The 22,255-nt window shown below is 54.7% G+C and overlaps 1 protein-coding gene across 5 annotated transcripts in view; it reads left to right on the top strand.

Moving 5' to 3' along the window:
- The window catches only part of IL11RA (interleukin 11 receptor subunit alpha), a 97,150-nt gene extending 76,884 nt beyond the window's left edge, over window positions 1-20,266 (top strand). For 4 of the 5 annotated variants that reach the window (XM_066616124.1, XM_066616125.1, XM_066616122.1 and 1 more), the window contains 12 exons: window positions 1,919-2,021; window positions 2,364-2,424; window positions 3,715-3,881; window positions 4,094-4,208; window positions 7,007-7,039; window positions 8,290-8,453; window positions 9,244-9,407; window positions 10,929-11,070; window positions 11,273-11,368; window positions 14,501-14,603; window positions 15,531-15,613; window positions 16,268-20,266. In XM_066616124.1, coding sequence (XP_066472221.1) covers window positions 1,919-2,021; window positions 2,364-2,424; window positions 3,715-3,881; window positions 4,094-4,208; window positions 7,007-7,039; window positions 8,290-8,453; window positions 9,244-9,407; window positions 10,929-11,070; window positions 11,273-11,368; window positions 14,501-14,603; window positions 15,531-15,613; window positions 16,268-16,284 — 1,248 coding nt within the window. In that variant the 3' untranslated portion in view covers window positions 16,285-20,266. The remainder of the gene's footprint in view (window positions 1-1,918; window positions 2,022-2,363; window positions 2,425-3,714; window positions 3,882-4,093; window positions 4,209-7,006; window positions 7,040-8,289; window positions 8,454-9,243; window positions 9,408-10,928; window positions 11,071-11,272; window positions 11,369-14,500; window positions 14,604-15,530; window positions 15,614-16,267) is intronic. The other variant, XM_066616127.1, reaches the window with a different exon arrangement.
- Window positions 20,267-22,255: the final 1,989 nt, after the last annotated feature.

The following is a 22,255-nucleotide window of genomic DNA, read 5'->3' as shown; positions in this document are numbered from 1 at the left end:
GCTGTGCAATTGTGCAGGGACGTGTGCATAAGGGAGATAGAAGAGAAGCATTGCAGCCTCATAAGAACATAGGAACAGCCCCACTGGATCAGGCCAAGGGCCCATCTAGTCCAGCTTCCTGTATCTCACAACGGCCCACCAAATGCCCCAGGGAGCACACCAGATAACAAGAGACCTCATCCTGGTGCCCTCCCTTGCATCTGGCCTTCTGACATAGCCCATTTCTAAAATCAGGAGGTTGCACATGCACATCATGGCTTGTAACCCGTAATGGATTTTTCCTCCAGAAACTTGTCCAATCCCCTTTTAAAGGCATCCAGGCCAGATGCCATCACCACATCCTGTGGCAAGGAGTTCCACAGACCAACCACACGCTGAGTAAAGAAATATTTTCTTTTGTCTGTTCTCCCAACATTCAATTTTAGTGGATGTCCCCTGGTTCTGGTGTTGTGTGAGAGTGTAAAGAGCATCTCTCTATCCGCTTTATCCTTCCCCTGCATAATTTTGTATGTCTCGATCATGCCCCCCCTCAGGCGTCTCTTTTCTAGGCTGAAGAGGCCCAAACACTGTAGCCTTTCCTCATAAGGAAGGTGCCCCAGCCCAGTAATCATCTTAGTCGCTCTCTTTTGCACCTTTTCCATTTCCACTATGTCTTTTTTGAGATGCGGCGACCAGAACTGGACACAATGCTCCAGGTGTGGCCTTACCATCGATTTGTACAACGGCATTATAATATTAGCTGTTTTGTTCTCAATACCTTTTCTAATGATCCCAAGCATAGAATCGGCCTTCTTCACTGCCACCGTGCATTGGGTCAACACTTTCATCATGACAGCAGAAAGAGGACCGGACGCATGTATGACAGAGTGTGCTGTATATGTAGTTCAGGATGCTCTGTGGGTGGGTGGGAAGAAGTAATAGTTCACAGAGGTCCTCAGGTTCACAGAGGTCACAGTCCTCCTGAATTCTGCCTTGGAGATTGCCAGGCTTCCTTTCCAACCTGTTTTAAAATGTATCTTAACTTATTCTTTTTGCATTTTCCCTTATAACTTCCTGGAAAGCTCCCGCGTTCCATCTGGTGTGCCGGGATGAGGTGGGAGGGAGCTGGCACTGTGCTTTCTCCCCCTCCCCATCCTGATGCCATCAGCCTGAACATGACTTGGTGGGGGGACTTCCCATCTGCCCACCTCGTCTGCATGAGTGGTGCAGCACGTCCTCCAAAGCCGCTCTCTTCCCTCTCTGGTCAGGCGCAACTGACAACGGCAGCCCCTTTGTTCCTGGCAGCCTCTGCCAATATTTGCCTATAGAGATTAGTTTGGTTTCCCGTGAATGACTCAGGCTCGATCCCAGTCCTTGGGATGAACTAATTGAAAGGTGCTTAGAAGTTGGAAACATGACACTGCACAGCCACAGCAAAGCTGCCCCTTCTGCCATCCCTGCTGGAGGACTAAGCAGAGGGTGAAGGGAGCACTGGTATACTGGGGTACGGGGCAAAATGCTATCTTCAGGCACCTGGCTGCAGGTGTGCAGTGGCCCCCTTCCCTTCAGAACCAGTCACAGGTGCAAAAGTGACCAGGTGCAGTGGGTGGGAGTGATGGGCAGAGGAGTGGTGGAGGTCAGGGAGACGCCAGGCTTGGCTGGTGCAGAGGAGGGGTGGTTCAGACATCTTGTGAAATGCTCTTGTGGAGCATTCTGAGCACAAGTCTCAGGCTCCTGTCCTTGCATCCAGACCACGGTGTCAGTGGGCAGTGGGGTGTCTGCTAGCCTGATGTGCCCCACAAGTGTCTTGAAGCAGCCTGCAGAATTCCTTGTGGTGTTCGTTTCTTCCCAGTGACCAGGAAGCTGAGAGCTAAATTGGTCTCAGGTTTGCCCACCCACCTCACAGGCCCTGCCTTCTCCTCTTTCTCGCCGCCTGCAGATGCTGAGCCTGCTCTCTTCTGTCAACAAAGTGGTGGTCCTTTTGGTGGCCGTCTTGGTAACCACGCCCCTCACCCTGTCAAGGGAATGGGGAGAGGAAGAAGGTGAGTGGACCCCTGCAGGGAAGCAGCGGGCAGGGGTCTGGAGAGTTGCTTGCTGGCCAGAGACCTGGGCTGGGCAGGGTCAGCTCCTGACTCCCAAGGCAGTGTGGGAGTGTGTTCACACCCTGGACTTGGGTGCAGATAACGGGCACAGAGGGGAGCCCTGAGAGAGAGCAGGCCAGCGAGTCCAGGGAGCCCACGAGTCCAGGCCTCTGCGCTCTGACTGGTCGTGGCTGTCCCTCACGAGGCCCATGGCGGAGGACCTGGCCTCTGACAACCTCCTCCTGCAGCCTAGGGAGCGGGGAAGCAGACTCTTAGGCCTCACACACTGACCTTCTCTTCCAGGAGTGACATTTGGCCAGCTGGGAAAAGACGTGACTCTCACCTGTGCTGGAGTGAGCCTGGGGTAGGTCTCCCAAATCGGCTCCAGTCACCCCCAGAAGGCCACCTGAAGGCTCTGAGCAAAGGGGTGCTGAACAGCCCAGCCCAGGACAGAGAAGGCCGATTCCATGCCAGTCCCTGGGGGAGCAGACGCTCTCTTTGCTTGTTGACACAGCACCTTGTACTTCTCCCTTCCATAAGAACATAAGAACAGCCCCACTGGATCAGGCCATAGGCCCATCTAGTCCAGCTTCCTGTATCTCACAGCGGCCCACCAAATGCCCCAGGGAGCACACCTGATAACAAGAGACCTGCAAGGCTTCCTGGGAATTGTAGTTAAGAACCTAAGAACAGCCCCACTGGATCAGGCCATAGGCCCATCTAGTCCAGCTTCCTGGATCTCACAGCGGCCCACCAAGTGCCCCAGGGAGCACACCAGATAACAAGAGACCTCATCCTGCTGCCCTCCCTTGCATCTTGCCTTCTGACTTAGCCCATTTCTAAAATCAGGAGGTTGTACATGCACATCATGGCTTGTAACCCGTAATGGATTTTTCCTCCAGAAACTTGTCCAGTCCCTTTTTAAAGGCGTCCGGACAAGACACTATCACCACATCCTGTGGCAAGGAGTTCCACAGACCAACCACACGCTGAGTAAAGAAATATTTTCTTTTGTCTGTTCTAACTCTCCCAACATTCAATTTTAGCGGACGTCCCCTGGTTCTGGTGTTATGTGAGAGTGTAAAGAGCATCTCTCTATCCACTCTGTCCATCCCCTGCATAATTTTGTATGTCTCAATCATGTCCCACCTCAGGCGCCTCTTTTCTAGGCTGAAGAGGCCCAAATGCCGTAGCCTTGCAACCTCAAAACCTCTGATGGTTGGATAAGGATAGTCTGGTGATCTTCCTTGCCGTGCCAGCTGGTTTGCACAATGTTCGAATCTTGAAAACGAATCTACACAGATCAGCATTAGTGTTTGTTTTACAAGTATCCCCGCCAAGGCTACATCTCACACTCACACAATTGAAATGTTATTTTCTCTCTCTCTCTCTCTCTCTCTCTCTCTCTCTCTCTCTCTTTTGTGGGAGTCTCCACCTCTAACCCCACGCTGGTTGGTCCCAGAACCACCTGTCTCTGCCACGTCATGCCTTCCTGTTCACCCCAGCTGAGGTGCCTCCTAGGGTATCACAGCTCTTGCACATCTGAAGCAGTGTATGAATGTGCTCAGGTGTGGGGGTCTGCGGCTTGATACCAAGGAGCCCCCCCATCCCTTCTGCCTCCTGCTAATTCTCACTGCTGCTTTCTGACCTGCAGCGCCACGGTGGACTGGCGGTGGAATGGTGCCCACATGCTCCCAGAGGACTCCGTGGTCCAGCAAGGCCAGCTCCTCCTGTCCCGTGCCACACTCTCCTCCGAAGGCACCTACAGCTGCCACAACACCGACGGGCTCCTCCTCAGCTCCCTTGTTCTTCGTCTCGGCCGTAAGCATGGAGTGGGCTGATGCAGGTCCCTTGGTTGGGATGGGGGGTCATGATTTGTCTTGGAGGGCTGCTGGGGCGACTGTGAACTTTTTCAGGATTGGGAAAGGGCTTTGGTGTGGGCTGCCTTGGCCAGTTTCCACTGAAGCTGAGCCAGGCCAGCCCTCAGGTTGGACCCGCCAAGCGCCTGCCCCGCTGCACTCTCTCTTCTGCAGGCGTCCCAGAGGTCCCCTCCGTCTCCTGCAGAGCTCCAAACTACGATAACTTCTCCTGTTTCTGGGCTTCCAGCGTAGAGACATTTTTGCCCACCAAGTACATCAGCACCTATAGGTAGGGGTGACTATCCATGTGCCTTTCTTGCTGGTCCACAGCTAGAATCCACCCACTTCTCGGAGGGCAGTACTGCGTGGTGTTACTGGTTGCTGTGTAGTGGTCAGAGAGGGTTCACAGAGGGATACCACACAGAGTGGCTCCTGGTTTGGGCTCCTTCTTGGAAGTCTTCCCTGCTGCCGCAACAAGGGGATTTGAATATCCTTCCTGAAGTTTGAGCTCCCCCCCCCCTCTGGAAATGAGTGCCTCAATGCAGATTTCTTGAGGCAGCCTTGATGGAGACAGTCTGCCTGCCCCTTGGAGCGTGACTGCTTACAACAGCCTCAAGGTGCTTGGACGTTGCCACACTGAAAAAGAAGGGGGTTCAGTGTCAGATTCAGCCCTGGGGAGGCAAGAGAGGGAAGGGGGGAAGACAAAGGCAGAGGGGGTGCATCCCATGGCTTCATTTCAGAAGGAGACGGGGGGGGGGGGTCGAGGTGGCAGCTCCAGGGAAGATTGTGCTGTGGAGAACGGGTTGATTGGGGAAGGAGGGTTCCCCCTTTGTTCCGTAGTTGCCAATTTGAATCACGTGTGCACATGCATGCCCTTTGGCTGCTGCCCGCTATGGAGGAAGAAATTTTTGGACACAATTTGTGCCTGGCGGTTTTCTTCTCTGTGGCAAGTGGTGACTTTGGGGAAGAGAGGTCCTTTGGGCTGGGCTGCCCAAAGGGGAGGGGGGAAGCTGCCGCACTGCAGCCCCTCCAAAGTGTTTGGAAAAAGAAAGATCAGGACCCCACATGACATCTAGTTTAGGGGTGTGCCTGCCAGAGGAGCGAGAAGCATCCTGTAGCACTTGTTTGAGCACATGCAGGGCAGAGCAGGGCAGCTGGAGGAAAGTCACTCAGTGGTGCAGTAGCTTCTGCCCTGGCCAGGGAGGGCTGGAAACCCCGAGTCCCTGATTGCCTCAGTGGCTGCTCTCCTTGTGGACTCTCATCTGCTACATCTCTTGCCTTTCTGGGGTGGCATCCCAGCAGGACTTGGGGACAGGGACAATGATGGGCCGGTTGTGCTCTGCTTTCCTCCTTCCTTGCATGGCAATGGAACGTTCTCCTGCCCTGCCACAGGGGAGCAAATTGCTGTGTTATTTGACCAACCCCTTTAGTTGGCCAGAGCCCTTGGAAGGAAGACCTTCCCGCAAACAATCACACGGGTTTCCACTGCTCCTTCCAAATCGATAGTCACAAAAGGCTTTGGCTTTCCAGTTAAGAGAAAAACACAGCTTGCCTAGAAGGGGAGCTCCCATTGGCTGCCTGACATTCCAGAAGGGTGGAGTTGCGCTAATGCCCAGGCGCAGGGAGGATGGGAGTGACCATCCTCGCAGGGACCGAGTGAGGGAGAGCCCTCCAGCCGCATTTCTGCCATATAATTAGCCAGGCAGTAAAGAACCCAGAGCCACACACTTTTGCTCGCATAACAAGAGTGAGACAGCTCCAGGGCCAAAAAGTGCACTCCTCCGCTGCAGGCTTTCACTGGGGCCTTGGGCAAGGGGCGTCACCCAGGATCAGACTGGAGGGCAGGGAACAGGCTGCAGTCAGCAAGGCCAGCCGTTCGATGCATTGCATTCACAGGCCCTGGCTGTACATCTTGCCAGTTCTGTGTAGGAGTGCCAAGGCCTGACAGACAGCTTATCCAGTCTGTGAGACCCTCCTGCACTAAATGTCTGAGGAGGACTGGAGACAGGTGCCCCCAGCTGCTTCAACTGGGAGTGGGCTGCCCGCCCCTCACCCCCCACGGGTAGTCAGAGGATGGAGATGGCAGTTTTGAGAATGTGGATGAGTGAGTGGAGAGTGGTCTTGCTTTCCATGGCACACGCCCCTTTGCTTTTGCTTGCTGTTGCCTCTGGTCAAATAGCTCTTGTAGGTTTCTGAAATGATGCAGAACTGCCGAACCTATTTAATCCAAGGCAAAAGTTGTGCACACCTGAACACAAGAAGCAGCAGCTCCTCTTTCAAAGCGCTTCTTTCCGCAGCCCTCTGCAGAACTCCTGTCAGCTCTTTCCAGTATGACAGGAATGCCCCACTCTCTTCCCTTGGTGGAGAACATGAGAAGATCCAGAAGGATGAATGGCAGGAGAGGCTTTTGTGAAGAATGGGTAGAGCCTGCATGCTGAGTCAGGTCACAGGTGCCCCCAGCCCAGGACTGTCAGCTTGGCTTGGCAGTCCCCCATTCTTGCCCTGCACCGCAATGTCCTTGTCATGGAAGACTGTACAGCAAGCCCCCAACTTAGAGAGAGGTCAGATTCCTGAGGTTCACTCTTAGCTTGACATCAGCATGAGGCAGAACAGCTGGTTCTTGCTTGCTCTGCGCTACGCACTTGCCCAGAAGCACCAACAAAGGCCATCCTGCTCGTGCGTGAAAGCACCAGCCCAGCCACCCATAACTCTGACGTGTGTAATTTGGGGAGCGGATCTGTCTGGAACCTTTGCTGGAGAAGTGGGCATCTCACACTGAGTGATGCAAGTCATTTGATCTGTATCATCAGTGCCTTTCACAGTCCTGAGCAGGAACTAACCTGAAAAAATGACCTTCATTTCAAAGCATAGTCAAGCCAGCTGGAAACCTGCCCAGCAGCCTCTCTGGCACTTGTGTTCCCCGCCCCAGAACTGGTGATGCCGTAAAGTGTGAATGCCGCCACGTGGCCAGATGTTGAGTTGCCCTTTGCAGAGCACACTGCCGCTTTCTCCCCAGGCTGAAGCAGTTGCAAGAGGCAGGTTCTCAACCCATTTTCCTTTCCTGTCTCTTTCTCGCTCCCTTACCAGGAAAAAACCGCTGACTGAAGATGAGAAGCAAAGGTAAGGCATACTGACCTCTGCTGAATCCCTCCTGAAGGTTTGCTCCTGCCCAGGGCCTGGAGACCAGTCTGGGCTTGGTCTGGCCGTAACTGAAGCCCTGTGCTGGAAGGGCCTTGAATCCTTGTCCTTGGACAGGCAACCACAACCCTTCCACCAAGCCGCGTGAAATGGCCGCATGGAGCAGCAGCCTTGGCGGAGTGGCAAAGTGACCAGGCCCAGCCCTGAAGGGGGACTTGGGCTGTGGTGGCAGCAGCCCCTGCAGAAGGGTGGGAGCAGAAAAGGCTGCTATGGGCCCCTGCTCCCCCGGCACTTTGGAAGCACCAAGTAGCGCGTAAGGGTGATCTGGAGCCACCACCACCCTTCTAGGAGTTCGGCATGCAGCCTCTGCCCTCCCTACCACTTCCCTTGTGAGTGAATAGGAGCAGCACACACTGGGTTCCCAGCATGCACTTCTCTTCATTTGCAAAAGGAGTGGCATGGAGGAGAGAGGCTGTGTGCCATACTCATGGTACCCACTCTGCCCCCTCCCTCTGCCCAGGAGTGCTCACTCATCCTCCCCAGTCATTGTTTTCCCGCAGGTGAAGCTATATTGTCAGGTTGGGGGATCAAAGCCAGGAAGGGGGTTGGATATCAGCATTTGATGCTGCCACCAGTGCAACCCCATGCCCAGCCCTAATCCCTCCTCCTTGCCCCCAGCGCTGCCCCTTTCCTCCCCTTCCTCATCCCATCCCACCACTTCCTTCCCACCTCCTTCACTGATGGGCCTTGTTGGTCTGCTGGTGCAGCCAAACCAGGCCAAATGGCACATTTCGTTTTGCAACGGCTGCAAAGGACCTCACAGCACCAGAGCACTTGGGCTGTACGAAGCTTAAAAAAATTAGGGGACAAGTCCAACATCAGATCTTGCACCTGCATTCTGCTGAAGTGGTACAGCTCTGACAAAGGTGTGCTACACAGTTACTCTGACTATGTAAATTATCTCTAAGGTGTGACCCAGTTTTCCTGGGCACCATAATCTCTGCAATGAAGAACTCTGATTCCCTTAAACACTTGCTCATTTCTTTGCCCCTTCATTCCAAGGGATTCTAAGAACAAAAAGAAATAAGCAGTGCTGCCGCCTGGCGTCTTTCGAACGAAGGCGTCCAATCGCCTGCAACTGTTATCATCTCCCCAGGATGTGCATTGAGACGAAGGCAACTGAACTGTTTCTAAGAATGCCCTTTCTCTCCCACCCACTATTGTGTGGACAGGTCTCAACCCAGCGACGTGGGACTGTGCACCCAGGACCCTGCCCACCCACTCTCCTGCACTGTCATGCAGGCCCAGTTCTGGAGCTCCTACCGCATGAACGTGACGGAGGTAAACCCGCTGGGCTCCAGCTTCCGCCTCCTGGACATCACCATGCAAGCCATCAGTGAGTTCTGCCCTATGGAGGAGGAGGAGGAAGGAAATGCAGGTCTGGATAGGCAAGTGGGCACTTTCAGATGCACAAAGCACCCCCGGTCTCTCGATGGGAATGTTCACCAGTATCGGTCTGGAACCAGACCAGAAGGGACCTCAGAGGGATGCAGAAAGCCATTAACTCAGCCGGGAACCTCCACAGCAGTTTCCGCCCCTGTCAGGAGCCTCAGAGAGGCTTTCGCGGTGTCCCAGTGGCCGGCGCCTGGGGCATTTTCCCCAAGCAGGTCTATGGTAGGCACGCAACTGCATTGACTGCTCAGCCTGCTTTGGGTGCTGTCGCTGACCATCTGTGTACAACTGAAGCTGCTTTATGCTGAGTGTCTGACCAGGGGCTCAGCTAAATGTATTGAAAAGGGAGATACTGACAGGCAGAACTAACTGTTCTCTGAACAAAGAATTCCAGCCTGATCAGGGGACTGGTCCTGACTGGGAATGGAGGAGATTAACTCTTTTTCCTGTGCTATTTTTCCACCCCAAGTTTGCCCGCCCCCGGTAGTCTGTGTCCCTGACACAGCTGTTTGCGACTCAGAATCACATCAAGACAAATTGCTGCATTGAGGAGAGGTGAAATTTGGCCCATCTGCCTGGCCCGTCTCTCAGACAGCATGCCGTAAATGTTGCTCCAAGGAAGTTTGCACGTCCCCCGCTCCTGACAGGCCCAGTGAAAGCAGCATGGAAGTCCCAGGTGTGGACCTGCTTCTCTCCCCAAAGCTCATACCCTCCTTCTCCTGTTTTATCCCCAGTCAAGCCAGATCCTCCAGAGGGCCTGAGGGTGGAGCCAGTGCCGCTGGCCCCCAGGCGGCTGCGGGTGAGCTGGGAGTACCCCTCCACGTGGCCAAGGGAGCTGCACTTCCAACTCAAGTTCCGGCTGCAGTATCGACCCATCATCTCCAGCTCCTGGTCTGTGGTGAGTCATAAGAACATAAGCCCAGCTGGATCAGGCCGTAGGCCCATCTAGTCCAGCTTCCTGTATCTCACAGTGGGCTACCAGATACTTCAGGGAGCACACAAGCCAACAAGAGACCTGCATCCTGGTGCCTTCCCTTGCATCTGGCATTCTGAGGTAGCCTACTTCTGAAACCAGGAGGCGGCACATACCCATCACGGCTTGTAACCTGTGATGGACTTTTCCTCCAGAAATTTCTCCAATCTCCTTTTAAAGGCAACCAGGTCAGCTGCCATCACCACATCCTGTGGCAAGGAGTTCCACACATTAATTGCACGCTGGGGAAAGAAATGCTTTCTTTTGTCTGTCCAAACTCTCTCAACACTCAATTTTAGTGGATGTCCCCTGGTTCTGGTGTTGTGTGAGAGGGAAAAGAACATCCCTCTATCCAGTCTATCCATCCCCTGCATAATTTTGTATGTCTCAATCATGCCCCACTCAGGCACCTTTTTTTTCTAGACTGAAGAGTCCCAGACAGAGGGTTGGAGAACTCAGGGAGGAGGGGGAATGTGGGTGCACGGTTAGTGGGAGGAGGAGAACTCCTGGGAGTCCATGAAATCTTCACCTCTGGAGTGGAGCTCACACCGCCTGCCGTTGGCTTTGCATCCTTGGCAGGAAACATTCACTCCCACTTTTCCTTCAAAGGGGGAGCTCAAAGCAGGCAGCAGCAGAGAACAAAATTTCTGATTCACAACTACTGGTTCAGTCTCCAGCCTCTACTCATCTGGACAGTATTTGCTGCAGAGGGTCTTCCCCACACTTCATGCTAAGAACCTCACATGGCAGCTCACAACAAAGTTTAACCTACAGAGAGAGCAGTCTGATCCAACAGGCCTCCCCTCATCTGAAGGGCAGGACTCTCTAAATCAGTGGTTCCCAAACTGGTGGGTCCCCACCCACCAGCCAGGGAAGCAATTAGATTTGGCCCCTTAAGGGGTGAGGGCAGGGGGATTGCAGCAGCTCAATCCCCAGCATTGCCCTGCAGCTGGATAAAGGGGAGGGGGTTCTGGCTTACCTGCAGCCAGTGACAGGTTCCGGGGTAGATGGGGAGCCATGCAGACACCTCCACAGGGGTCCCCAAACCTTGAAAATTTTTAAAAAGCACACCATCAGAAGCCACTTCTGGTTTCCGATCCTAAAACCGGAAGTGACTTCCAATTGCTTTTTTTTATTTTCCAAAAAAAATAAAGCCCTGCAGTGGTGTCCGCGGAATTACCTACACGCCCCGGACCCCATCACTGGCTTCAGGTAAGCCAGAACCCCCCCCCCTTTCCTCAGCAGTAGCCGATCCTGAGGATCGCGTGACAGCAATCCCCCCAGCCCAGCAGGCACTTAGGCGGTTCCCTCAGGAGGGCTTTGGGAAGCACTGCTCTCAACTAATGTGCACCAGGATCTCGCTAGGCAGAAGTACAGTGTTGTGGGCAAGGGAGCGGGGTGGCCTCACGCTGCACCTGTTGACCTGCATCTGCCCTGCATTGGCAGGTGGAGACCACCAACCTGTCTGAGGTGATAACAGATGCATTCATAGGCCTGGAGCATGTGGTCCAGGTGAGCGCAAAGGATTTCCTGGATGCCGGGAGCTGGAGCGAGTGGAGTCCAGAGGTGTGGGGTGCGCCTGCCATCGGTAAGGCTTCACAGCACCTACTGGGTGAGGGCGTTGCTTGGGGGAGGTTGGGGTGTGAGGGACAGGAGGGGGTGATGTGGGAGAGGGCTCTTCTGGGCTCTCCCACATCACCCCCTTCTGACCCACGGAAGTGGCAGGCGGAGCCTGGAGGGAGCGTTCTGTGTCTTGCTGTGGTGCCAAAGTATCCTTCCTCTTTCCTCAGGGCAAACCATGGCTCCCAGCGAAGTTGCCACTGCAGCTGTCAAGCCGGAGGGCCCGGCTGAGGAGCCATCTCTGGCCCCCAACAATGCACCTGTAGGTATGTACCCAGGAAGACACCCCCCAACACTCACATGCACACAGGGCAGACCTTGGTTGACCTGTGCAGGAAGGGCAGTACCCTGAACACAACCCCTCTTGCCCCTCAGCACTGGAGGAGCTCAGACCCTGGAAAGCATGTTTCACCAATCCTGGGAAGAGGTTCTGCAGGTCCTCCTGGTCCTTCCTCCCCCCACACTCTGCCTCCAGGTCTTGTTGATCCCTCATCCTTTGGCACTTCTTTGCCTCTTGATTTGTTTCTCTTCCCTGCAATGCTTTTCATCAGGCATCTCCACTTAAGAACATAAGAGCAGCCCCGCTGGATCAGGCCAGAGGCCCATCTAGTCCAGCTTCCTGTATTTCACAGCGGCCCACCAAATGCCCCAGGGAGCACACCAGATAACAAGAGACCTCATTCTGGTGCCCACCCTTGCATCTGGCATTCTGACATAGCCCATTTCTAAAATCAGGAGGTTGCGCATGCACCTCATGGCTTGTACCCCGTAATGGATTTTTCCTCCAGAAACTTGTCCAATCCCCTTTTAAAGGCGTCTAGGCTAGACGCCATCACCACATCCTGTGGCAAAGAGTTCCACAGACCAACCACGCACTGAGTAAAGAAATATTTTCTTTTGTCTGTCCTAACCCTCCCAACACTCAATTTTAGTGGATGTCCTCTGGTTCTGGTGTTATGTGAGAGTGTAAAGAGCTTCTCTCTATCCACTTTATCCTTCCCATGCATAATTTTGTATGTCTCAATCATGTCCCCCCTCAGGCGTCTCCTTTCTAGACTGAAGAGGCCCAAACGCCGTAGCCTTTCCTCATAAGGAAGGTGCCCCAGCCCAATAATCATCTTAGTCGCTCTCTTTTGCACCTTTTCCATTTCCACTATGTCCTTTTTGAGATGTGGCGACCAGAACTGGACACAATACTCCAGGTGTGGCCTTACCATCGATTTGTACAATGGCATTATAATATTAACCGTTTTGTTCTCAATACCTGTTCTAATGATCCCAAGCATAGAATTGGCCTTCTTCACTGCCGCCACGCATTGGGTTGACACTTTCATCGACCTGTCCACCACTACCCCAAGATCTGATCTGTCACAGACAGCTCAGAACCCTATATCTAAAGTTTTGATTTTTTGCCCCAATGTGCATGACTTTACACTTACTGACATTGAAGCGCATCTGCCATTTTGCTGCCCATTCTGCCAGTCTGGAGAGATCCTTCTGGAGCGCCTCACAATCACTTCTGGTCTTCACCAATTGGAAAAGTTTGGTGTCGTCAGCAAACTTAGCCACCTCACTGCTCAACCCTGTCTCCAGGTCATTTATGAAGAGGTTGAAAAGCACCGGTCCCAGGACAGATCCTTGGGGCACACCGCTTATCACCTCTCTCCATTGTGAAAATTGCCCATTGACACCCACTCTCTGCTTCCTGGCCTCCAACCAGTTCTCAATCCACGAGAGGACCTGTCCTCTAATTCCCTGACTGTGGAGTTTTTTCAGTAGCCTTTGGTGAGGGACTGTGTCGAATGCCTTCTGAAAGTCCAGATATATAATGTCCACGGGTTCTCCCACATCCACATGCCTGTTGACCTTTTCAAAGAATTCTATAAGGTTTGTGAGGCAAGACTTACCCTTACAGAAGCCATGCTGACTCTCCCTCAGCAAGGCCTGTTCGTCTTATGTGTCCACTTGCTCCTTGTCCAATCCCTGACCACAGCGAAGGTGGTTCCGGAGGAGCTCTTCTATCCAGGGCTCTTCATCTGCACTTAATCTCTCTCTCTCTCTCTCTCTCTCTCTCTCTCCCCCTGCAAATGCAACCAGTATTTTCCCCAAACAGCGACTTCCTCCTCTCTACCCCCCCCCACCATCCTATGTTTTTTAAGCCATTGGCTTATAGTGAGTCTTCAAGCTTTCATCATAACTGCATTTGAGGTGTGAACTGATATGGTGCAGTCTTGTCTCAGTTGGTCTGGGGGTGTGCTTTATGGCTGGGTTTCTGATTCTCCATTACCTCCCTACTCCTCTTCCATTACCTGTTCAACCACACAGTCTCTCCCGCCTGCGCTGCCCCCAGCCTTGCTCCCTTCCACAGGGAATTAAGGCACAATTAGTAAAGGGTGTGGTGCAGCCAGGCTTTCTCCTTGATGGGGGAGTGGTCCTTGCACAGGAGCTGGAGCTACTGCTGTCCTGCTGTCCTAACCTGGGGGCAGGGCGGGCACTTCTGGGCTGAAGGGGGCTGCATTCATTCCCTGCCAGTGGAACTGGCGTCACTGCTGCTGCATCCAAGTGGGGCATGGAAACACCTTCCCCACACGGCAACATGTGCTTCCAAGTACTGGAGTGAAGAGCATGTTTTGTTTTAAATGCCCACAGGACACACACCCCCCCCCCCGTCTGTATCCCATGTGCATTTAGAACAAATTAAAGCGTGTACTTCCCCACCCCAATGCTGATGCTGCTCACATACCTGTGCAGTGCCTCTTGCCTCACTGCCTTCAGATCCCTTCCTGAAAGCCACCTTTTCTGCAAAGGCTTTGGCACCCCCAGCCCCCAAGCCCTGCCGCAACTAAACTTAGGTTGCCCTGCGTTCTTCCCGGCCTCCATCTCCCTCTTTCCTCCCCATCGTCCGTGTGACAGGACTTGGTCTCACTGGAGTAGCTGGCTCTTTTTGCATCCGGGGCCATGGCTTAAGACGCCACCCACCCTGACCCAGAAGTAATTGCAGCGACGTGATGACATCACCACAACCACTTCTGGTGTGCTCGGAGTGGTTGTGCACTGGTCTGAGCAGCCGCCTGCTTTTTTCACTGGGGGGAGAAAGCAAAAGAAGCAAGCAGCTGCTCAGATTCACTCTTAGAGGCTGCAGGGGGAGGCAGGACCTTCCCCCTCATAACCACTGGGAGCAGTTGCCTCTTTCCGCCTATTTCCTCCTACAGCACCTGTGCTGTGCAGCCCTGCCTCCGCTTGCTCTGTCACCCCTTGGCTGAATTACGCGTCGTGCCTCCATCTGGTTCTTCTCCCCCAGGCTGCCTTGGTGCTGGTCTGGGGGTCCGGGCTGGACAGTGAGGGCGTGTCAGGGCAGAGGGTGGTCGGCCTGCCTCAGACGTCTTTTCTGCCTCCAGCAGGGCACAGCGACTCTACAGAGAAGGTGGCCGTGCTGGCGTCGCTGGGGGTCTTTGCCTTCTTTGTCCTGGCTGCGATCCTGGGCTTTGCCTTTCTGATGTGGTAGGTGCTCTCGCCCTCCCCGCCCACCCGTGAGCCTTGGAGGGAGCACCTCGTCCGGAGAAGGGGCTCTGCTCTTTCCACTGGGCATTTTGGGCAAAAGCAGCGTGTTTGGCAGGGGGCTCAGCGATTGGGAATTCTGGCCTGGCTCAGGGCAGAAAGCTTGGTAGGAACCCCTGCCACTTTCCCCACCCCATCTTCTGCTCTGCACCGCAGTGACTTTGCCCACAGGCAGGTGCTCATGCTCAACGCTGCCTGTTCTCTGTGGCTGGCGGGGATCTTTCCTCTTTCTGAAGACCGTCCACCAAAAACAAGGTGAACCCGGCCCTGCCCTCAGGATTCGTGCTCAGAAACACAATGCTGGAACAGGCCTTCAGTCCTGGGGAAGTTCTGGAAGGCCAGAAACGAGATGTGAGGGCAAGAGGTCCCCCAGGCCTGTCTCCAAAGCTCAGGGGTCCCCTTACTGTCGGGACTAATTGTCCCCAAGACGCTGATCCACGTGCACTGATCTTTTCCCCTTTGAAATGAGCCTTCTCAGCTGGTGGCCATAGTCGTGGTCGTCCCTGTGGCGGCAGCAGCAAACCCCCCACATCAGTGGTATCTCATGTGAAGAGGGACTTCCTTTGGCCTGGCCTGAACCTGCTGCCTGTCAGGCACTCTGGGTGTACCCAAGTTCTTCTGTCACGAGAGAGGGAAATCGTTTCTTTTCACTTTCTGCACCTCAGGAATCATTGGAGACGTCTTTGTTGAGGCCCAGCCCCTCCCCCATCTGAATTATTTATTTCAGAACTAAAAGACACCCCTCGGGGGCTGCAGCCTCTCCTTCCTGGGCCTGTTTCGCACTCTGCACTGGTCAGGTGTCAGGTCACTTAAAGACCCCATGGACCTTCCACGCACACCTTCTACATCATGCCTCTGCTTTGTCTTCAGGGTCCGAGTGAAGAAGCACGGCAAAGAGGCCACCAAGCACCATGACCTGTTGGCGGCTGCCATCCACATGAAGGCCTTACCCAGTGAGTATGGCCCTGGGGCACCTCAGGAAGTTGCCTCGAATGAGAAGGAGGAAAAGCAGTGGCAGGTGCCACAGCCCCCTCAGAACAAACCAGAAAAAGAGCATCTTCCTGTCCCCCCCTCGATCTAACCACCCATTTGCTGGTTGTGAGGGGAAAGCACTAGGCAGGCATCCAGGGTCAAGGGCTGAGCCAAAGGTTGAAGTTCAAGAGTGCCTAGGCTGTGTGGAGGTGAAAGAAGGACACACACGCACCCCTCCCTTTTCTCTTCAAGTTTGGAGTCTGTCTGTGATCAGTGAGTGAGCAGCACTCTACATGTGCCCTGAGGTACTCTTTGCCTCAGCCCTGTCAATTGTTTCTAGATCTGAACCTCACTTCAAACCTTCACTTAAAATGGTGGGCCACTTTTTCCCCCCCAGAATGTTTCCTTTGGAACAGACCCACGTCATGATTCAGAGCCCTTCCAGGGCATTCTGGGAAAAAGAAAAAGACAGCCACCAACTGGAAGGAGCTCTGATAAGTATCCTGACCTTCCCCAAACACAAAAGAGGGTCTTTCTCCCACAAACCCCCCCAAATTCGGACTGAACTTCCAGACATTCAACCCACCCCACATTCTGGCTGCAGTACCTCCCTTGACCTCTTTCTCTCCCTGCAGAAGCCCAGATCTTGTAAGAAGGGCCAGGAGCCCTCTGGCGGGCAGCCTCCACCCACAAGAGGGACACCACTCCACTGATCCTGCTGAGGGCAATTGCCTGCGGACTCCCAGAGTGATGAGCTGTGGGTGCCCTACCCCCACAGCAGCAGAGGGACCACCTCATCAGCAGGAGCTTTGCGGGAGGCAGCCAGGCACGGGGGGCACCACTACGGACTGAGTGCCAGCCCTGTTCCTCCCTTTGCACAAGTAGACTGGACCTGGAGCCTGCTGCGTTGGAACTGGTCAGCAGCTGCAGCCCCACCAGAAAGAGTCCAGCCCTGTTGCAACAGCACTGCTCACTGAGCCGGACAGAGGACATCGGTGCCAGGAGCTTCTGGCAAAGGCGGGGCAAAGGACTGGCACCGCTGCCCCTGCCAAGCAAGGCCTCCTTCTGGTGGCCCCATCTGGAGCTGGGACAATGGAGAGCGTAGTCTGCACCATCCCTACCACTATGAATCAGGGCTATAGCACCCAGTGTGCCACCTTTGCTGGAGTCTCGTGCATTGTTGGAAGTCTGCAGGGCATCGTGGTGAGCCAGCAGCTGGTCCCAGGAGGCAGTGTCAGTGAAGGGGGCCAACAAGGGCACAGGGGACAGCAAAGACCTTCCCCAAAGCCATAGGGCAAGGATGGCAACCGACTAGGCCTGTGTGTGTGTGAGAGAGAGAGCATGTTCTCTCTGTGTGTCTGTATTCTTTGGATGGATGGATGGATGGATGGATGGGGACTTTTTCAGCTTGAGAATTAAAGTCCAGGTTTCAATTTCTTTAACAAATATTTAGCCATTTTCTGTGCACTAGTCTCCGTGAGGACACTTGTCCTTGTTGAATTAGAGTGCCATCAAAGTTGCTTAACTCAGCTTAACTTGTCAGCAGGTTGGCCAGACTGTCAGGGCCCAGCGCAACCTAAGAGCTGGAGCTCAGAGAGAGAGAGAGAGAGAGAGAGAGAGAGCGCTTCACCTGTGCCTTGCAAATGTGGGCAAAACTGACCACATAGCTGTTGAGCTTCTGATCTTTTCAGTTTTGGAAACTGTGAACTGTCTGCACATAGGAGCCAGGCAGGAGGAATTATTGTGGGCCTAGAAGGTGGGGTCCCGCCAGAGAACCTGTGGACCCTGAGGGAGCCAGCACTTGTCAATGCTGAACCCTGAATGCTGCTCTGTCATCGGAATCACTCTGGGGCGTAGAGTTGAGCATCCGGAGAACCTCGATTTTCATTTTGGAACATAGCAAATTTCACACCCTCGGGCCAAGCTTGGGCAATAATTTGCCAGGATTTGAGAAGCAGAGGCTACTGGCAGAGTATGTGTGTGGTGGGGAGGAAGTGGTTGTTGGAAATGCTCAGCAGAATTTCCAGTGGTTCTTGTTGGGGGCTTCATGACCCCACATTGCTCTTCCCCCTCCCCAAGACCAGCAGAGGCAAAACTCGTGGTGCATCATTCATAAGTAGCAGGTGGTTTCCATGACTAACATATGAGGTGAGGCTTTTCTAAGGAGCAGGAAGGCCCCCACCAGCCCCTTCCATGTTGCAGTTCCCGCCATCTAACTCTGGTTCCTGTTCCAGGCTTGGTTGAGAGTTCACACATCACAGCCTGGCAGCTGGGCCGCATGCTCGGGGCCCCTCACACGCACACTGACCTTGCACAAGGGCTTGCGCAGTCCCACCGAGTCTCCAAAGGAAAGACAGAAAGTCCTTCGCCCTGCACATCAGGTGGTTTACTGCTGTGGGGCATGAAGGAAGGAAGCTTACTGAGGGCTGTTGGTCTCCAGGGTTAGGTGGGCACCTTCCTCTTCAAAGACAGGTCTGCTCCAGAAGGCAGGTGGCTGGAACAGCAGCAGTGGTGGGGAGGGTGCTCCTGTCCCAGTCTGCTTGTGGGCTTCCAGAAACATCTTTGTGACCCCTGCAAGAAACAAGGTGCTGGAGGAGGTGGGCCTAGCCCTGGCAGGGCGCTTCAGGTGCCTTCCCTGCACTCTGTGTTGCTGCAGATGGCTCACTAGGAATGTTGGCAGGAGGTGTTTGTGGCTGGGGGAGAGAGAAAGGGTCACAGGGTGCACTATCGCACCTTGGCTCTGCCTGGAAGTGTGTGTGGTTGGCCTTGGCCTGGTTCCAGACGTGGGGCTGGATTCACCGGCCCCCGCAGCCCTCCAAGCAGTGCCTCACACCGGTGGGCTGTGCCAAAGTGCCCCAGGCCAGTGAGCAGCTGGGGTGGGGTCAGGCTATGCGGTGTGGTGTTGCTGGCTGTTGCCAACCCCCAGAGGCAACAGGCTGATGGAAACTTCCTGTGATGAAAGTGGTGGAACAGCAGCAGGCGCCAGCAGATGGCGGGAGGGGAGGGAGCGGAGCAAGGCTAAAAATACCCAGGAACACTTTCTCCTGCCAGGTGCTGCCGCTGCTGAGCTGCGGCACATCAGAGCCACTCCTCCTGCCAGGAGGGGAGGCAGACTCTGAGCAGAAGGGGCCTCTGCTCTCACCCGCTGCTGCGGGGAAGGGGGGAGCATCCAAGAGGCGGTGCGTGCACGACTGCGGTGGATCGTGGCCATGCACACGTTTTAGGCATTTCAAGAATGCGGCTCCACTGCAGTCATGGGAATTGCCTCTTCCTACCTGTGGAGCTCATGCTGGAGTCATCCATTACGATTCCACCACAGACATCTCTGGGCTCAGCTGGAGGAGACTTTTCTTGCACTGCTGAACTGGCCAGAGAGTGGGCAGGGGAGAGAATAGATGCAGTTCTTCCTGCAGCAACCTCGTGAATTAAGGGGCCTTCCGGTGAGGTGGGGGTCTGCATGCCTTTCCCTCCACCTCATGCTTGAATCGGTTTTGTTCAGAGACCACCTCTTTTGGCTTCTGAGGCTGAGTGCGCCTTGCACAGGAGTGCACATCCAGTCAGGTCATCAGACAGCGGGAGAGGCACAAGGCCAGACCCCACCCAAAGTGTGCAGACAGGAGGCCGCAACTGGGTGAAGTGGTGCTTTCGAGAAAGGCATCTGGTGTGCTGCGTGTGCATGCGCGTGTTGACGTTCTGCTTGCTGGTGCATCATGCCTCGCATACGGGGAACTGGGTGTCAGGTGCAGAATTCCGCATTCCAGCTTTCCATCCTTCATGACTGCAGAAAGGAGAGTAAAATCAGGCACGTGAGGGGGGGTGGGGCACGTAAAATCAGGTTGGGGGGCTCCCAGGAGAGGCCTCAGCAGGGAGGGGGGCCTTGAGCACTGTGCTTCCCCCCTCACTTCCCAGCTGGAAGCAGCAGGCTGAATAATGCAGAAAGAAAAATAGGTGCAGGCAAAATTCAAGTTACGCGAACAGCCAGCTGGGCTTTCCGAGCACAAGCTGAGGCTTCATTCACAGGACCTGCTCCGCGTGCAGAATTTGGCAGAGACGTTGAACTGTTTGCGCTTTGAATCCGGCTGTTCTTCAGCAGCCAATGGGTCCCTCTTCCACCTGGAGCAGCTGCAGACCCCGCCCAAGAGGGCTGCTCACCTGGGGATCTGCAGATTGTGTGCAGCATTCATCGTGGGCGCCTCACCCCTCTTGGCCTCCTCGGGGGTTCTGGGACACGTTTCCGTGAGTCTTGGTTTGCGTGGCGTTCACATTGCCGTGTCTGGTTCGGCGGATGACGTGTGTCGGTGCTATCGGGTGCTGCGGTGTCTGCCCTGGAGGGCGTACCAGCTGCAGACCCTCCCCCCTTCTGGCCTTCACAAGGTTCGGTTCAGGAAGAAGAGGCTCAGTCCTCCTCCTGCCCCGTGGGGCCCTCTGCACTGCTGTCCCTGAGGGACTGGTTTTCACCACACCAGACTCTTCCATAGGCTTCCACTCCTTGCAATGGGCTTCCCCAGTCCAGCTCCAGCATGCGCCGCGTCTTGAGTGGCACTGGACTCCTCACAGCCCTGATGACAATAAGCTAATGCCAGTGTAATGACTGCGGGTTTGTCAGACTCTCGTGTAAATAAACATGAAGGAAGGCAAGTTCTTTGTTCCCTCTGCGGCCTGGAGTGACAGACAGAGTCCTGCCCCTGGGCCAAGCAGGCCTGCTTCCGCTGACCCCTCCAGAGGTGAAAAGCACACACAGGCTCGACCCCCACCAGTTTCTGTGGCCACCCTTTGGAGGATGCCAAGAGGAAAGGGGGAGCAGCTGGCCTGGGGAGGAGGGGCTGCTCTGGCAGCAGGAGATGGGGACAGGGCACTGAGAATGGGGGAGGAGCACCACTCTGGCCATCTGACCACTCCTGGATGGTGGGAGCTGTGCAGAGGGGGCCCAGTTTAGCAGCAGGTGCTTGGAGCTCAGGGAGCCCCGGGTCTGATGGTTGGTGGGAAGCTCCCTGTTGGAAGCCCGTCAGTATTGGCCGCCTTGAGTCCCTGGCAGGTTCCCAGGCAACTCTTGGGGTACACTGCAGTGCCACAGAGCACAGCCCACCTCCCGGGTCGTGTCACAGCATCCTGTGAAATCCAGCTACCGCCCCTGGGTTGCTCCTCCACTGGAACTGGCCCTGAGCAGGATGGTGAGTTCTGTGGAGGGGGATGAGCGCCAGGCCCTTACACACTCATGGCACTGGAGGACCCTCCAGGCCAAGCCCCCTGAGGACCATCCAGACCCAAAGGACTGTCTCTTGTACCTGAAGGAACACAAATATGGCCGGAGGCATCCACTGCTGCACGGAGCGCCTTCTGCACAAACCAGAGTCCTCTTCTGGAGCTAAACCAGCGAGGAGGAGGCGGTTAGGAAAGTAGTCTAAGGTGTGACAGGAATCTGTCTCCTGCTGGAGTGCAGGCAGGTCTCTCCCCTTCCCTGTGACTGGGTGCTGCCCCCCCCGTCTGCTGGAATTCCCCATTGCCTGCCGTTGCTGCTGAACTGGTCTGGGGAAAATGCTGTCATTAAGACAAGGGCTCTGGCAGGCCGAGCAAAGGAGGAGGGTTTCCAAGCTGTGGCAAGACGTGATCTCACCAAGGGGCCATGGCTCAGTCTGGGGTGGGCGCTGGCTCCAGCACTCCTGTTGGGATGCCAGCCCTGCTGCTGGGCCACCCCCCCACCCCCACAGCTGTTCCTGGCAGCAAGGGTGACATTCAGCACTGCAGCAGCTCCTCAGGCCCCACGGCGACTTGTGAGCAGATGTGTAATACGTAACCTACAAGTGGTAGCCTGTGAAACCAGCCTTCCCAGGCCCTCTGCACACGCACAGGAGCACGACCCCTGAGCGGGACACTGTCTTCCATTCTCTGCCAAGAATGGGGCACCCCTCCATTTTGGGGGGTGTTCTATTCCCCCACCATACAAGCAGAGTGTCAGCTCCAGTACAGGCCTGGTGCTGTCCAGCTGTCATCACCGCCATTGATCAGGCCTGGCCAGATGAGGCAGAACAGAGAGGACCAAGTGCAAGATCTCACTTTCTCGCTCGTAATTTGCCATTTCCTTTCCAGTGAAACTGAGCACCCCTCTTGATTCACATTGGCTATGGCCACACTGGGCCAGTGGAAGTTATTTCAGGGGCTGGCTCTGGACTGGCTCCAAGCTCCCACTCAGCCCTCTCTGATCTAGGCTGCAGAGCCTAGATTTCCTCCAGCTTTTCTTTTTAAGGTTTGTATAAGAACAGCTGGATATCTTATAATCAGTCTTATTTTGTAACCCTTCTGATTCAGTAAGATGAACAACTTCCCCCTTGCTACTTCCATGGTGCCAGCCCTCAATCAGCACTACTATTCCAACAACTGTGCAAACATAATAGAGAATCATAGAATGCGAAGGTTGGATGAGACCTTGAAGGTCATCTAATCCAGCCCCCTCTGCCCCTGTGCACAGTGCAGGCAACTGCTACAACATTCCTCAGAGGAATGCTCTTCTGTTTGAAAACCTTTAATGAGGGACAGTCCACAACTGCAGGAGGGAGCAGGCTGTTCCAGGGCCAGACAGCTCTTACAATGAGGACATTCTTCCCCATGGCAAGCTGAAATCTTCC

Source organism: Tiliqua scincoides, chromosome 2, assembly GCF_035046505.1.
Source record: "Tiliqua scincoides isolate rTilSci1 chromosome 2, rTilSci1.hap2, whole genome shotgun sequence".
Taxonomy (NCBI): Eukaryota; Metazoa; Chordata; class Lepidosauria; order Squamata; family Scincidae; genus Tiliqua; species Tiliqua scincoides.
The sequence above is the reverse complement of the archived record's forward strand: the minus strand, read 5'-3'. Positions and strand labels throughout refer to the sequence as shown.